This window comes from Symphalangus syndactylus, chromosome 7, assembly GCF_028878055.3.
Source record: "Symphalangus syndactylus isolate Jambi chromosome 7, NHGRI_mSymSyn1-v2.1_pri, whole genome shotgun sequence".
Taxonomy (NCBI): domain Eukaryota; kingdom Metazoa; phylum Chordata; class Mammalia; order Primates; family Hylobatidae; genus Symphalangus; species Symphalangus syndactylus.
Genome location: NC_072429.2, coordinates 56,422,956 through 56,439,133, shown reverse-complemented (window position 1 = coordinate 56,439,133; position 16,178 = coordinate 56,422,956). Strand labels below are relative to the sequence as shown.

The 16,178-nt window shown below is 39.2% G+C and overlaps 1 protein-coding gene across 44 annotated transcripts in view; it reads right to left on the bottom strand.

Moving 5' to 3' along the window:
* The window catches only part of ASPH (aspartate beta-hydroxylase), a 222,749-nt gene that overhangs the window by 18,812 nt on the left and 187,759 nt on the right, over positions 1-16,178 (bottom strand). For all 44 annotated transcript variants that reach the window (XM_055286256.2, XM_055286297.2, XM_063643281.1 and 41 more), the window contains one exon: positions 6,837-6,972. In XM_055286256.2, coding sequence (XP_055142231.1) covers positions 6,837-6,972 — 136 coding nt within the window. The remainder of the gene's footprint in view (positions 1-6,836; positions 6,973-16,178) is intronic.

Sequence of the window (16,178 nt, the reverse complement as noted above, 5' to 3'; positions counted from 1 at the left end):
TACTTATTTTATCCCCTGTGACAGGCAAAATAATAGTCACTTCCCAAAAGATGTCCATACCCTCATCCCATAACCTGTGAGTATGTTACCTTTCATGCAAGGGGGAATTAAGGCTGTAAGTGGCACTGAGATTTCTTATCAGCTCACCTTAAAATAGGGAGATTATCCAAGATTACCCGGATGGGCCCAAGGTAATCATAGCATCCTTAAATGTGGGAGGAGGAGGCAGATGAGTAAGTGTCAGAGTGACACAGCATGAGAAAGACCTGACTGGCCACTGCTGGCTCTGAAGATGGAAGGGGGCCACAAGCCAGGGAATGTGGGCAGCCTCTAGGAGCTGGAGCCTCCAGAGGGAATACAACCCTGGTGACACTTGTATTTTAGCCCAGTGTGATCTATTGTAGACTTCTGACCTCTAGAACCATAAGATAATAAATGTGTCTGTGTTTTAAGCTAGTAAGTTTTGTGGTAATTTGTTACACCAGCCACAGGAAACTAATACAGCCCCTAAAGAAGGAAAATAGCTTATATTATATTTCTAACCTAGAAATGCATTTCTAGGACTATATTAGTTGCCAAAACACTATTTTTATTGGAATTTAATGTCTTTTTCAATATCCAGATCATCCTTTATATGATGATAAAGAATAGGATTTAAATGAAGAAGGCGTCTTTGAGAGGGGACATATTCTACGCATGACTGTCAAGAGCACAGATTCTGGGACATGTCATTTAAGTATCCTGAACTATGCAAATTTCTTTACACTCTATAAAGCTCCTGCTTATTAGGGAAGATGTGCTCAGAATGTACACAGTATCATCTGCTCTCACGGGGGAGTAAAACAATGGGATTTTTAAAAGTCAGAGATATTTTAATTCCCTATTCAAGATTCCTAAAAGAGACTGCTACATCTAAAGCTGAGTTTAATTTTATTTAATTAATGTTAATTGCGTCCTAAGACAATCATACACTGAGAATAAAATAAGAGTTACAAAAAATGCAACTAAAAGGTATTCACCCCAATCAAATGTAGCTCAATGTTTTAGAAAACAACTTAGCTTTTTCTAAGTAACCTTTTTGGCTCTTAATTGAATAAAATGTTAATTGCTATTTTTAGTTATTAATGGAGTTCCCCAAATGAACAATAAATGTCAGTTTGGGTGAATATTACATAAACCTATGAGTCATCGTAAAGCATTTTTAAGCCCAGGCTTTCCAAGGCTTCTGGTATGCAGGGCCTGGGGCTGCTTGGCAGGAGTCCCCGATTCTGAGCTCTGTGCCATCCAGGCAGCAGATAAGTGAAACTGGTGGCTTGGGGAGCAACCAGAGGTGGCCTGGAGTTCTCACAAGCACCAGGTGGCTGAGCATGTGCTACCTGGAGAACAGACGTGCCTTACCTAAATGACAGGTGATGAATGGGTAACCAAATGGGTTGTGTCCCTGAGATTTTCAAGGGATTAGAGAACACCTCTAGCTCTTTAGACACATTTATCTTTCTGGTCTGTAAACGCAGATTCTCTGTGCAGTAGACTCTGGGCATTCATGCACTGTCACTGGTCATTTTAACTATTCACACCTGATCATGAGGGTCTAAGGAATGCAACAACAGTTCCTTGATGCTCATCACAGGCCAGGAACCACTCTGCACGATGAGAGTGCCTAATTTGATGTCTACAACATGCCATAATAGAGGCTCGATTAGTGTTGTATTTTATAGAAAGGCAATTGAGCCACAGAGGGGTCACATAGTAAACAGCAGAGCAGGAATTTCAATTCAGCCAGACTGGACCCAGTGATCATGCTCTTAACCAGACCAGAGACCACCTCTCCATTAATGTTACTACATCATGTGCTATTGTTAGACCATAAAAATATAATATTACTATCATATATTGGATAACTGTGCCAAGTTTTTCATCTAGTGCTCACTGATCCTAGTAACAACCCCATACTTGAGGCACTATTTGCCATTTTTCAGATGAGGGATTTGACGCTCAGAGATTCAGGGACATGCACACATCACACAGCTAACAAGCAGTGCATCCAGGACTCTAACTTAGGATTGTTGGTTTCCAAAGCCTATTCCTTAAAGCATAATTTCTCATTTCGTTGCATTGTAAGTTGGAAGGCAGCTGTGCAGGAGCAAACCAGTTAACTCAGCCTGAAGAGGAATGCCCAGCATCTGCAACTCACTGCGGCTTTGTTGTTGTTTGATTATTTCTCACCAACGTTAAAGTAACTCTCAAGAAGTAATAAACTTTATCTCTTTGGGAAAATAGCTCTAGAAAGAGATCCAACAGCCAATGCAAATCTGAAAGAATCATTTAAATATATCACTTTTTATACATGAATACACTTTGTGAGGGCTATTCATGGAGCTGGTATCCTGGGTTGTATCTTTTATAAATTTCAAGGCTCTACTTCTGGGGCAACAACAGGTTCCATCTTGCAATGACAATTCTGATCAGTTGCTAGCAGCCACCTAGAACACCATGTTGAGAAGGACTTAGAGGTTCAGCCTCAGCTTATTCAGAAAGGCCGTTGGGGTCAGTTAGCACCTTTCCCATGGGCTCTGGAAGAAAAAAATGACTGCCCATGTGTGGCATATTTTAATCACTGTTGGTGGCACTTATTAAAATATGAGCAAAATAGATGTTCCATAATATTCACATAACAATTTAAAAACATATTTTTGGGGAACAAAATCATTATTTATATTTACTGATTCTGTTTTTTTTCCTTCAACTCTAAAAAGCCAGTTCTTTAAAAAGGAACATAGTTGAGTCCTAACGAAACTACTTGGAGACTGTATCAGTTCGCTAGGGCTGCCGCAAGCAAATACCACAGACTGAGAGGCTTAAACAACAGAAGTGTATTTTCTCACAGTTCTGGAGGCTGAAAGTCCAAAATTAAGGTGTGGCCAGGTTTGGCTTCTCCTGAGGCCTCTCTTCTTGGCTCTTAGGTGGCCACCTTCTTTTTTTTTTTTTTTTTTTTTTTTTTTTTTTTTGAGATGGAGTCTCGCTCTGTCGCCCAGGCTGGAGTGCAGTGGCGCAATCTCGGCTCACTGCAAGCTCCGCCTCCCGGGTTCACGCCATTCTCCTGCCTCAGCCTCTCCAAGTAGCTGGGACTACAGGCGCCCGCCACCACGCCCGGCTAATTTTTTTGTATTTTTAGTAGAGACGGGGTTTCACCGTGGTCTCGATCTCCTGACCTCGTGATCCGCCCGCCTCGGCCTCCCAACGTGCTGGGATTACAAGCGTGAGCCACCGCGCCCGGCCTTTGGTGGCCACCTTCTTCTTGTGTCCTCACACATCCTTTTCTCATCCCTAGTGATATGGTTTGGCTGCGTCCCCACCCAAATCTCATCTTGAATTACAGTTCCCATAACCCCCAGGTGTCATAGGAGGGACCAGGTGGAGATAACTGAACCATGGGGGTGGTTTACCCCATCCTGTTCTCATGATAGTGAGTTAGTTTTCACGAGATCTGATGGTTTTATAAGAGGCTTCCCCCTTCACTTGGTACTCATTCTCTCTCCTGCTGTCCTGTGAAGAGGTGCCTTCCACCATGAGTGTAAGTTTCCTGAGGCCTCCCCAGTCACGTGGAACTGCGTGTCAATTAAACCTCTTTTTGATATAAATTACCTAGTGTTTCTTCATAGTAGTGTGAGAACAGACTAACACATGTAGTGTCTCTTCTGCTTCTTATCAGGGCATCAGTTATATTGGGTCAGGACCTCATCCTTATGACCTCATTTAATCTTAACTATCTCCGTAAAGGCACTATCACCAAATACAGTCACACTGGGGGTTAGGGCTTCAACATATGAATTTTGCGGGGGTCACAGTTCAGTCGATAGTAGAGACCTACCATAATTTTACTTCACAAAAACTTCCAGCCTCAGCCTTAGGCATTCCACTACCCAGCAGCATGATTTGCTAACTAGAAAACAGCTAAGTCTTTACTGAGCCAGATATTCATCACCTTTTTCTGAATCTGAGCTCTCAGTGTCACTAAGCAAACTGGTCTCTCACCTCCTTCTCTACCATGTCCACCCCTGTCCCTTCCACTCCAGAATTCCTCTCTTCTATTTCTGAACCACAGCACCTGAGATGGATGCCATCCTGCTTCTGCATAAGCTACGATAGTACTTGCCATCAAACTTATTATTTTCTTTTTCTTTCTTTCTTTTTTTTTTTTGACAGTCTTGCTCTGTTGCCTAGGCTGGAGTGCAGTGGCATGATCTCGGCTCACTGCAATCTCTGCCTCCTGGGTTCAAGTGATTCTCCTACCTCAGCCTCCCGAGTAGCTGGAATTACAGGCATGTGCCACCATGCCCAGCTAATTTTTTGTCTTTTTGGTAGAGAAGGGGTTTCACCATGTTGGTCAAGCTGGTCTTGAACTCCTGACCTCAAATGATCTGCCTGCCTTGGCCTCCCAAAGTGCTGGGATTACAGGCATGAGCCAGCACACCAAGCCCCAAACTTATTCTTTGTACTATGAATTTGTTTCCAGAAAATAGTTACTGGATTCCCCCACTAGAAGCATGGAATCACAAACCAAAGACCATAAAGAACTTTAAAAAATCTTCCTAAAAGGGAAATTATGTGAATTTTATCCCTTTATGACAATAAAATAAAACTAGAAATTCAGTTTTAAAATTTGAAGCAGGCTGAGTGCAGTGGCTTACACCTGTAATCTCAGCATTTTGGGAGGCCAAGGTAAGAGGGTCACTTGAAGCCAAGGAGTTCAAGACCAGCCTGGGCAATATAGTGAGACCCTATCTCTATAAAAACATTTAAAAATTAGCCGAGTATGTAGATGCACACATGTAGTCCTAGTTACTTGGGAGGAGAATTGCTTGAGCCCAGGAGTTGGAGCTGTAGTGAGCCAAGATTGCACCATTGCATGCCAACCTGGGCAAGAAGAAAAGATCCCGTCAATCAATCAATCAATGTTGAAGCAACTACAACAGATTGGAAAACACATGCTCAATCACACACAGACATATATACATATAGATCATTTTAAGTCAATGTGGAAAACAGCACAGAAATGCAGTCTTTTTTTGAAAATAACTCAGGTAAAAATACCATATATTACAGCGTAGGGAATACATCCAAACCTGTAACTGTAGGTCAGTGCATAGCTTTAAATGCTATTATTAATAAAAAAGAACGAAAATAAATTTACTAAGGAATTCCAATCAAAATATTTAAAAGAAAAATAAAACAAAACAAAAAAAACAGGAGAAGGAAGAGAAAATATAAATTCAGGAATTAGAAAATATGATCATAATCATATAAGTGAGAAATAATTTTACGAGCTTTTTAAACAACAGGGTAGATACAACTCTATCACATGTAAGAAAGAGAAAGAAAGAACATGTAAATTCCATTCGATGGGAATAAGAATTTAACAAAGATACTAAGAAAGTAAAATACATTCTAAGAAGTTGAGTAGTTCACGGAAAATCAGGTATATTCCACCTATGTGAAAATGTAGAAGACAAAATGTTACCTCCAACAAAATTATTGACTCCATAATTTATTTTCTTTCTTGCTTAATGCTTTTTATGTCCTATAATACTTTGAATATTAATTTTATCAAATCCTTTTTTTTTTTTTTGGCAGAAACTACAGTTTCTAGAAATTAGTGCTAGGATGCCTGCTATTCTGAAGCATTGCTCTAGGAGGCCCAGTAGGTTCTATGATGCATAAGGATGTTAATGGAATCAAAGTACGAGGTGAACACATAAGTGCCAATAGAACGGACTCATCTTAGTGACATGTCAGAGGTAAATTAGCATATTGCCCACATATGGATTGTATAGCTCCATTTAAAAAAATCTTCTTGGCAAAAAGTGGATAGTCACTATTTTTCATGGTTCTCTCTCTTTTGATGGAAGTATCCCTGAAAACATTACTAAAGTAGTTCCTCTTATTCTTACATAGAAACCATTCTGAAAGCATAATTGAGATAAACCACTCCACTGTCCTTATTTGTGCTGTAGTGTAAATTAGATGCATATTACAATCTGAATTTGTTTTCTGTAGCTGAAGATATGCAGCACGTGCTGTTTAGTCTTCAAAATAAATTTACTTTCGTATAGTTATTGTTAACCCAGGCTAACTCCACTTCTCAAGGAGAAAATTGGTCTTAAATGCTCCTCATTTTAAAGATAGATGAATATATCAATCCACTGAAAACACACACACACACACACACACACACACACGCTGGAGCTCCACATGTGTGTCTGTACCTGGGTTAAGCTAAAAAAATATGAAGTTCAATATGAACCACTTCCTATTCCTGAAGAGCTGAGACAGCAGTTATTATTGTCTTGTCACTCTGGTGTGTTACCATTTTTACCAGTTGGTGTGTTACCATTTTTACCATCATCCGTGTTGATATCATTTTGCCATGCAACGTCACCTCCATTTTATAGGAGCAAATGATGCTCAGGGACATAACTTCCTGATACACTGATAACACCTGCTAGACTTTTCAGTTATGCCTACACAGTAGGGTTATTGTCAGTAACACATCATTCAACAGGAAAGACTGGAAAAATCAGAACACTATTCATAAATATTTATCCAAATACACACGTGGATATATACACACAGCAATATACCTGGACACATAAAAATAAGGGCTCAGATGCAGTTTTCAAAAACAATGAATGGATTTCAAAAATCTAGGTTTTTTTGGGCCCCTCGTTTAAGCCTGGGAATCCCAGCTCTGGGAAGTATCACCAGAAGACTCTTGTCAGTACCCACTTCCCATCAGGTTTGGGCTTCAGAGAACCACCTAGAAGTCAGAAACTCACCTTGCTGCCACAGCGTGAACTGGCTCCAGTCCCCTTTTTCCCTCAGGTTTTCATCCTCAGGCAGGAAGAGACCTTTGGCTTTATCCATCACTGCAAGGCCTTCATCTCGGATTAACTTCCAGTTTCTTTCTAAGGACTAGAGAGAAGATTCTGGCTTTACTGGACTGAAAACGGGCTTGGTGGAGCACCTCAAAATGACTCTTGTTTTTTCGAGGTTTGTTTCAGAAAGGAACTAATTTTTTGCCTTATCTAGACTGCTTATATTTCAATTTCCTCTGGTACTTCTTGTCACAGGTATAAAACCCCCAAATCTCATGATTATGTTTTGCAACATAACAATTTCAATAATTCCTAGAAACTTCAGAGAATAACCCTCTCCACAATTTAAGTTTTGCCTAAAGACTTTTTTTTGAAACCACAACCTAAGAAGAGCGCTGATCTTGTTGATCAGATTACATCAGTACACTGTAGTAAGTTCCATGTGACACTCCAGCCTCTAAACTGGAACAGAAATCACAGACTTAATTTCACCTTTCAACAGAGTTCCTTACAAAGATGCCATTAAAGACGGTCAATATTAGTTAAACATTCAACAGTACCAGAAAAGTATCCATTGGAGGATTTGATATATAAAATTAACAGCAAACTAAAACAAATAAATGCACTAGTGTTTAGAATTCAGCCAAACAAAAATATTTCCTTGACTTCTCATTTATGAGGGAGCCTTAGCCCCTGCCAGAAAGGGAGCTTATGACCAGTAGAGATGAGGAGTGGCGGGGCAGGTGACGGTAGAGCCTGTGGAAGATCCTCTGGGCAGTCTGCACCATCACACTGGGTGTTGATTAGGAGTGGAGGTGGGGGACGGTAGGGTGGGTAGGGGAGAAGGCAAAGGTGAGGATCTGAGCAGCAAACGAAGATGGATTTCCATCAGGAGACAAGCATAAAAACAGCTTTCCTACTTCAGGACAGAGACAAAGCTGTACAGATACATCAGAATTTTGAAATGTTAATAATTTCAATCATTTCTATGTTCTATGAGAAATGGATGAAATAGTTGAGTATAAGGATTCATGGACAGGGAGGAACATGTTAGCTGATTCCAACAAGAATCAGGGGCAGATCTATTTTCAGTGACTCAAGAGCATGGGACTAGAACTAATAAGTTACAAACCAAAAAACAGATTTTGATAGAAAAATGGAAAACCAGTAGCATATTCTGAAGATGGATTGAGTTTCTTTGTAAATCATCGTTCTCTCTTTTGAATTGGTCAAGCAAAATGATTAATTATTTGTTACAGCAAAGCACGAGATAATGTGTAGAGTGTCTTTTTACCAAGTCCTGCTTTATAAACTCATGATTCCACATAAGAAGGCGATGTAGAATCAGGATGGTGCAGAGCCAGAGGGCTGTGATATAGACAGAGATTTGTGTGGAAACATGGTGCCAGCCCCAGCCAAACAAGGGAATACTTTTTATATCATGTGAAAACACTAGTTATTAAAATATTCTAGGGCAACAAAGAGATTTTGGTTGATTTTATACTTTTATGACGTGTATGAATTAATTTGTGTTAATATTGTTCACGGAAGACCAATGAGATGTGTGGAGGCCAAAGGAGAACTTTATTTTTCAAAAGCAATCTGCAGACTGGGGAGATGCCACTTTGGAAAGCGCACTCCCAGGAAGGGTCGGGGAGAAGGAGATGATAAAGGCCAAAACTGCAGGGCAGGGCAGGTGAGGAGTGTTGGGAGCAAGGAAGAATGTTGGCTGGATGGCCTTTAAGCCCCAGATCACCAGCCTCTGGTGGTTAATTGGCTGATTCCAGGTGGTTGGTTGGCTGGTTGGTGCTAGGTGGTCTTGTTGGTGGTCAGATGGAGGAATTTCCAGTTGTAGTCGTTTTCAAAAACTGTTCTTTGACTTGGTTGCCGAAAAACAGATTCTGAAACACTTTCCAAGGACACAGTGAGCGTGACTGCCTCCTCACCTTGGCATGGCCTCTTGGTTCTGCTTTTAACTTTTGAGCCAAAGGGAGTTCATCTTGTTTGCCAACTGGGGGCATAGTTTGACCACATCTACGCCTGCTACTGCCACTGCCCAGCTTGGCGTGGTCCTGGTCATTTATCCATGTTTGGGGCTCTGTCCACCAACTAGGTTCCGTATTACTTCATCCCAAGTGGGCAGTTCATGAAGAACAGGGCAAAGATCGCATTTCAATAAAGAAACATTCAAAAGCCCTTACTTCGTCAGATCCACAGATCCAGAGCATACAATCATTTTGTAAAAAACCCCAAGACCATGGAAAAGAAAAAAATGCACCCTAGGATTTCGCTGTATGTTCATATCTTCCCAAATGCACCTCAATTGCCAACACTCACTCTGGATATTGTCACTTGTTCAAGTTGCTAGATAAATCTGTTAGATTCTTGTTAAATTGTCACACAGACAAGGGGAGAATTGCTCCTCTAACACATAAAATTACTTTTCAAATGAGGTTATTGGTGCCTTATAAGGACAACCTATTCCTTTATTCTCTCCTGGTATTTTAAAAGATTCTTTTATTTCTTTAAAGCTGATTTAGGGGCTTGGTTGGAAACAGCTGATCTTTTGTTACTAAAATAGGGCACAAAGCCCTAGGGAAAAATGTTAAAGTGATTGCATCACTCAATATAATTTAACATTTTTTACTTAAGAATAGACTATCTTTTATATATGAAACGTTGCCCTTCCTGCCCCTTCACCCACAGCCTCCCCTGGGAAGTGTTGCCAAGGTACTTTTTGTGAATAGTAATAATTTTTTTAAAAATGTTTTGGCTTTTCCTTGTTATATGTGGCATACATGTGCTGGATGACAGACTCGTGCTCAAAAGGGGCAAACTGGTTGCAGAAGGGTCTCTCTGAACACATGCCCTAATATGCCACCAGACATGCTCAGTCCTAACTAGTACTACTAACTCAGTACTATCTAGTCTATTTTGATTATAAAACAGTCACTTATTTTCTCTTTTGAGTTCAATACTTTCTTACAGAATTTTACATTGGGAAGGAACCATACTGTTAATCTAGCTGAAATTTCTTCAGTTTAGGAAAGATGAAATGACTCCTTGTGTGGTTAATGAGCCTAAATCCCACAGTCTGGTGGTCAGCACAGGTGGTGCCAAAACCCCTCTGTACTATCTCCTCCTCAATTATTAGAGAAGGTCACATTTAGGCACAGCGATTTCAGGCTGCAGTGGACTCAAGAGGCCCTGCTCCCCTCGAGCAAAAGAGCAGTTGTGAGGTACCTCAGCCTCCCAGTCTCAGAGATTTACTGGGTACCTGTGACTGTGGGTGCTGGTCAGGAGCACTTGCAAGGTGCTTAGAGATCAATATGCTCCCCGGTGAGTGCCCTGCAAAGGGCATGCCTCCAAGACAGTTCAACATCTTTGACAAGTAGGGAAAACCGAGGGAACCAAAAGATTCCACCAGTTAAACCTGATGACATGTGCTTGAAGGTGTTTTCCAACTTTGGAAAGAAAAACCAGGGTCTTTTAGGAGCACTGGGGGGAAATCTGGGATGGGACCTAAGAATGCTGTTTTTAAGCACAAACCAAGGAATCACGTAATATAATATTCACATGGTTAGAGGAAATTAAAGATCAAACCTAATTACACTTGGCATGTGTGTGTGTCTGTTCAGGACAAAAAAAATACCATAAACTGGGTAGATTATAAATAACAGAAATTTATTTCCCACAGTTCTGGAGTATGAGAAGTCCAAACTCAAGATGTTGGCAGATTCAATTCTGGTGAGGGCCGCTTTCTGGTTCATAGATGGTACCTTCTAGCTGCCTCAACAAATGGTGGATGGGACAAACAAACTCTCTGGGGACTCTTTTATAAGGGCACTAATCTCATTCATGAAGGCTTTGCCCTTAAGGTGTAATCATCACCCAAAGCCCTACCTCTTAATACTATCACCTTGGGAGTTAAATTTCAATAGATGAATTTGGGGGGGACACAAACATTCAGATCATATCACTGTATGAGTGTGCAGGAGAGAGGGAGAGGGAGAGAGAATATGAATTTTCTCTACACTAATACCACCCACTTGTCTTCAATGGCAAATAATTCAGTTTTTAGGAAATTCCAACAGAAAACTTGAAGGCTCACAAACAGCAGGCAATGCCTACATTTTTAAAAGCCTCTTCTGAAATATTACTTCCTTGACTCTAAACTCATCTATTTCATAAAACTGAAAGAGAAACTAATCGCATTGGTATTTCACTTGGTTGCCTGAAAGACACCTGTTTCTAATTCCCATTTCTTCTTGTGGCAAAAGAGACTTTAGAAAGTACAGGTTTGATTCTTTCTACAGTGGCACATGGCTTCATAAAGCCATCTCAGCATGTGCCTCACGAGTTACACCTTAGCTATATTTTTCACTCTAGGCATCTATAAATGGACTTCCCAGTTCTGACCTCATGAATCCCACATCATGCCCCAGCTTTCCTGAATCCCAGACCTGCATCCAGTTAGGAGCAGTTTCCTCATCTCTCCAGACAGCCTGCTCATGCCACCTGGATGCTGTACTTTTCTCTGTAACATCAAATTAAGTCCTATTTGTAAAATCTTCTCTTAAAATTGACTTCCTGCAGAAAGTCTTTCTCTTGAGAAGCAAACTAAAGCCTAACTCATTTTTATTTAACTATTTTTCTTACTAATGTTTTTGTTCAATTAAAAAATACACATTTTTTAAAGTCAAATATTATTACAGGTCTTATAATGAGAATTGCAGTCTCTTCTCCAACTCTTCCCCAATCCTCAGTCTAACTCCTGGCTAATTATTTAAAATATTTCTTCTGTTGTTAACCTGCTTATATCTAAATAGCATGTTATATTGCTATTCTTGATTTATTAATTTGAGGCATTATCACTCATCTATTATAGAAGGTTAACAATTAAACAATTTAATGTCTTCCTTCTCCATCCTTGAAATACAGTTAATTTCACGAATTTTTCATATCAGTGCAAATTCACATTCAGGTTTTATAATATTATGACAATCAGGTATCATTCATACTTGACTTGAGTTGTAATGATTACACTTCATGTCACATGCAGCATTTTTTTCTGTCCCCTTTTCATTGGCTTTATTTTGTAATGCACTTCATACTATTTCTTCACTAACTCTGAAAGAGTGCTATTAAATCCCTTGATGCTTTTATTCAACCTTTTGCCAAAAACATTATAAATTGATTACTTTCTTGCTTTTTCTCTTTTTCTGAAGATAACCCTCCCACAGCCATTTGCCATGCTCTGATCTGGATCAGTTACTGTCTGAATTTGCTAGACAATGATGGCCATGGAACTCCCCTTGGCCTCTGCCTGGTACTGTGCTCCATAATTACTGATTCTAGTTGTTCCTGAGGAAGGACACACCACAGGTAAAATTGAATTCTGAAAGTGTCTCAAGCTCTTATACCTGATTGAAGGTTTGAGTATGTATAGTTAGGTATTTAGGTTGTAAATTTAGTTAGTAAATAATTTTGTTTTATAAATTTTTCCTTGTTATCTAGTGTGATACTATTTTTATTTTAAAAACATATAGTAGACAGAGATTGAATATATTCAAAGCGAACAAGGCAAAGGGCAATGTATATCAATGAATTGATATACATCTTATAACTGAAAGTTTGTACCCTTTGACCAGCATGTCCCCATTTCTCCCACTCCCCACCCCCAGGCAACCACTGCTCTATTCTCTGCTTCTATGAGTTTGACTTTTTTAGATGCCACATATAAGTGATATCACACAGTGTTTGTCTTTCTATATCTGGCTTACTTCACTTAGCATAATGTCCTCCACATTCATTCATGTTGTTGCATGTGGCAGGATATCCTTCTTTTTAAAGGCTGAATAATATCCCATTGTGTTTATATACTACAGTTTTTCTTCATTTGCCTGTTGATAGACATTTAGGTTGTTTCCCTATCTTAGCTATAGTAAATAATGCTGTAATAAACACGGGGGTGCAGATACCTCTTTGAATTACTGATTTTACTTCCATTAGATATATAATTAGAGTAGGACTGCTGAATTGTATAATAATTCTATTTTTAATTTTTTGAGGAACCTCCACATGGTTTTCCATTATGGCACCAATTTGCATTTCCACCAACAGTGTACATGTGCTCCCTTTTCTCTGCATCCTCATCAACATTTGTTACCTCATTTTTTTCATAATAGCCATCCTAACAGGTGATATCTCATTGTCCTTTTGATTCGCATTTCTCTGATGAATAGTGATGTTGAGCACATTTTCATATACCTGTTGGCCATTTGTAGGTCTTTGAAAAAATGTCTACTTAGGTCCTTTGCCAATTTTTAAATTGGGTTATTCAGTTATTTTGCTATTGAGTTGCATTAGTTCCTTACATATTTTGGTTATTAACCCCTTATCAGATACATGGTTTGCAAATACTTTCTCCTGTTCATAGATTGCTTTTCATTTTGTTGTTTTTTTTGCTGTGCAGAAACTTTTTAGTTTGCTGTAGTCCCACTTGTTTATTTTTGCTTTTGTTGTCTGTGCTTTTCATGTCATATCCACAAAATTATTGCCAAGAGGAATGTCTTTTTATAATTTTGAAAGGATTAGTCCATTACATTATAACTTTTAGTGTTGCTGTTGGAAACCTGATGACTTTTAGATTCTCCCTCTTCCTATCCTTCCTTCTCTAGAAGCTTTATAAGAGTCAGGATAGCATAGTGTTTAGGGGTATAAAATTTGGAGCTGGACTGCATGTTTGGAGATCTGACTCTGCCACTTATTTGCCGTGTGATTTGGGGCAAATTACTTATCTCTGTGCCTTAGTTTATAAAGCTTTTTTCAAGAGTCCCTTTGAGAATTAAATGCGTGAAAAGTGCTTGCACTATATGCAAGTATAGCTATGATGATGAGGAGGATTTTAAGACCTTCTCTTTCTTTCCTGTTTCTTGAAATTTCATGGCAATATGCCTTAATGTAAAGTCAGGATACTCAGTGGCACCCTTCAACCTGAAAACTCACATTTTTTCTATTGTGAACTATCTTCTAATATTATTCATTTCTTCTCTTTTTTTTTTTTTTGCCTATTCTCCCTGGAACTCTTTTTAGCTGAATGTCAACTATGTTAAATTGAGCCTCTAATCATCCTATGTTTTCTATCTTCCATCTTTGCCTTTTTGTTTTTCCTTCTGGGAGATTTCCTTAACTTAGCTTCTAATATTGCTTTAAATTCTTATTTCTGCAAATCACACTTTTTAATTTCTGAGAGCCCTTTCTGGGTCTTCAATTGTTCCTTTTTATAGTATCCCATACTTATTTTACAGACACACATCTTCTCTTATTGCTCTGAGTATATTAGAGATATTATTTTGTTTTTATTTTGTTCCCTACATTTTCTCGATTTCCCCCAAGCTACATCATTCTTTTTGTTTTGTTCATCTTTCATGTTAAAAATCTCCTTAATGTTTGGTGATCCTTGGCTGTAAGTCCTATAAAATTGAGAGAACAATTGGACATCTTGTGAAAGGGCAGGGCCTATGTCTGACAGGCCTCCATGTTGGGTGCATTGTCAAGCCAGTTTGTTTGCTTAATTGGGGACCCTAAAATGTCAGCATAGATAAGTCTATTCTTTGAGGCCATGCCGTTTCTTGAGTTGCTGTAGTACCAGGTGCCTTGAATTTCTTCTTTGGAAGCTTCTCTGTAATTACTACAGTTTCTGCTGTCTTAGATCCACCAAATCATCTACTTTTGTTTTCCACTTTCAAAATTACATGCTGACACTGTTCATCTGCTACTGTCTTCCTTTAAAAAATACCATTTGTGCCATTTTATTCTTGTATTGTCATTTAAGTGAGGTTTCAGGTGGGGGGTGCTATTAAATGCATGTGCTCAGTTTGCTTAATCCTTCTTGACTCTTTTATTTTATTTTTTTGAGACAGAGTTTTGCTCTTGTTGCCCAGGCTAGAGTGCAATGGCGTGATCTCGGCTCACCACAACCTCTGCCTCCCGGGTTCAAGCAATTCTCCTGCCTCAGCCTCCCGAGTAGCTGGGATTACAGGCATGCGCCACCACGTCCAGCTAATTTTGTATTTTTAATAGAGATGGGGTTTCTCCATATTGGTCAGGCTGGTCTTGAACTCCCAACCTCAGGTGATCAGCCCGCCTTGGCCTCCCAAAGTGCTGGGATTACAGGCATGGGCCACCATGCCCAGCCCACTCATATTTTCTATATATCTCTAATAATTGAATTTTTTTTTTTACTTTTATCTCCTTTTCTCCTAGACTAGTCAAATCTTGTAATATGTAATCCAACCATCTAGTGATGCTTAGAAAGAAAATCCTGTTAGCCAGCAAAACCCTTTACTAGTCTTTCAAATTCATTTTTAAGAGATCATCAAACTCAAAGTAACGATATTCCACATGCTAGAGATATGCAATAGAAAGTAAAAAAAAATTATCAGCATATTTTATATTTTGAATCAAACTCTGCTAATCCATATATTGATTTCTTGTTGACCTAATTTCTTTTTGCCTCTTGGCCTATACACTTTCCTTGCATCACTTGGTTAGTATATCCTCAATCCCATGACACGCTCAGATGATGATACAAGTGATACTTGAAGCTTGACCTAAACCATTTTAATTTTGTTCTAATCAATCATAATTGGTTTGAGCTTTACATATTTTCTTCTTTGTGGGAAAATAGGACCATTCTGAGAAATGTTTTTGCTGAGGCAGTTAGTACACATTTCAGTAAGGGGATTTACAAAGGAAAGTCACTAATGGTAATTTGCAAGGGCAGCCATAACAAAGTACCACTGGGTGGTTTAAACAACAGAAATTTCTGTTCTCACAGTTCTAGAGGCTAGAAGTTCAAGATCAAGGTCAGCAAGTTTGGTTTCTTTCAAGGCCTCTCTCCTGGCCTTACAGAAGGCCAACTTCTCACTGTCCACATGTGGCATTTTCTTGGTGGGCATGCATCCTGGGTGTCTCTGTTTCCAAAGTTCCTCTTCTTATAAGGACACCAATCAAATTGGACTAGGGTCCACTCTAATGGCCTCTTTTTAACTTCACTATCTCTTTAAAGGCCCAAACACAGTCTCTTAATACAGTCACATTCTGAGGTCATGGGGAGTAGAATTTCAGAGTAGGAATTGTGGGGAGCAACAGTTCATTCAGCCCATAGCCCTTATGTAGATTCAAGTTTGAAAACACTCTAGCTACAAAAGCAAACAGCAGATGAAAGGGGATCAAGAATATATTCACATCAATATAGGAAAAGATAAATTCACATGAGCAAAATAAAACATACTTTTG